Below are 1,385 nucleotides of genomic sequence, written 5' to 3'. Positions count from 1 at the left end.
TATATATATATATATATATATACTCAGCCAGAGAGTTGTATCTCCTGTTTGTTGCATGATAGATATATAAATAGATAGAAATAGACAGATCGATCGATCGATAGATAGATAGACAGATAGATTAGTAAATAGATAGAAAGATAGACAGACAGATAGATGATAGGTAAATAGATGAATGGATAGATAGATAGAGAGAGAGAGAGAGAAAGAGAGAGAGTGATAGATAGACACAGACAGACAGATAGATAGATAGAAAAAGAGAGAAAGACAGACAGATATATAGACAGAGAAAGAGATGTATGTATAATTACATAAAACTGAACGTATATTCAGGTGTGTATATATTTATTTATACATGACTCCGAGCATCAATTTATGTATGTCCTTGTACATATGCATACACACACACACACACACATATTGGTACACAGGTAAAGATATACACCCACAAACACGTATATATATATATATATATATATATATATATATATACTCCCACTTACTGAGACAGCATTGATTAAAAAAAACCTATGCACTCTTTAAAAAAATCACAAAAGACACAAAAACTATTAAAATACACACACAACAACAACAACAACAATGCCTACACTGACACAAAAACACAAACACAAAATCTTAAAACTCTCTCACACACACACAAGAGATACAAAACACTTGGTGGTGGTGGGGGTGTTCTGTTATTTTGTTCTTTTTATTGCTATGATTGAGGTTTCCCTTTCCTCCTCCTCCTCCTTTCTTCTCCCTCATCCCTTCACTTTTCCTTTGCTCCAGCCCCACCCTTATATACCTTCATCCTCAATCCCAAATCCAGTCTCTGTCTCTCTCTTTCTCCCTTTCTTTCTTTCTCTCTATTTCCTTCTTTCTCACTATCTTTCTCTCTCTTTCTTACTCTCTCTCTCACTTCCCCTCTCTCTTTCCGTCTTTCTCACTCTCTCTTACTTCCCCCTCTCTCTTTCTTTCTTTTTCTCCCTCCCTCTCTTCTACTAGTACTACAACATGCCTCATTGCACTTCATAACACACAACTCCTCCCACCCTTCCCCATCACCACACAAAATGCCACCACTACCACCAACACAAACATACCATACATGCCACCACCACCACTACCATCTCCAATACACACCATCTTTACCCCCGTAACCCACCACCACACCACATCACTACGACCACATCCACAGGCACACTTACCCATCACGCCCACCACCAATAAACACCCTTCCCTTATCATTCCACACCTTCAGTACTACCCACGTGATTCTGTGACGTAAGAAACACTTACCTCATGGTCTTCTTGTTCTTCTTGCCGACTGATGTCAACTTCTGCGTACTTGAACAACTGGCCGTGTCACCAGACGCCAAACT

The 1,385-nt window shown here is 38.9% G+C and overlaps 1 protein-coding gene across 1 annotated transcript in view; it reads right to left on the bottom strand.

The window, feature by feature from the left end:
• LOC128251011 (peptidyl-prolyl cis-trans isomerase 1-like) overlaps nt 1–1,379 on the bottom strand; it is a 214,131-nt gene extending 212,752 nt beyond the window's left edge. Inside the window, exon 1 of the mRNA XM_052977292.1 lies at nt 1,303–1,379. Within this exon, the coding sequence (XP_052833252.1) occupies nt 1,303–1,307 (5 nt within the window). The 5' untranslated portion in view covers nt 1,308–1,379. The remainder of the gene's footprint in view (nt 1–1,302) is intronic.
• Nucleotides 1,380–1,385: the final 6 nt, after the last annotated feature.

Source organism: Octopus bimaculoides, chromosome 27, assembly GCF_001194135.2.
Source record: "Octopus bimaculoides isolate UCB-OBI-ISO-001 chromosome 27, ASM119413v2, whole genome shotgun sequence".
In the NCBI taxonomy this organism is placed as follows: domain Eukaryota; kingdom Metazoa; phylum Mollusca; class Cephalopoda; order Octopoda; family Octopodidae; genus Octopus; species Octopus bimaculoides.
Note: the sequence above shows the minus strand (reverse complement) of the source record. Positions and strands in the feature narration are given on the sequence as shown.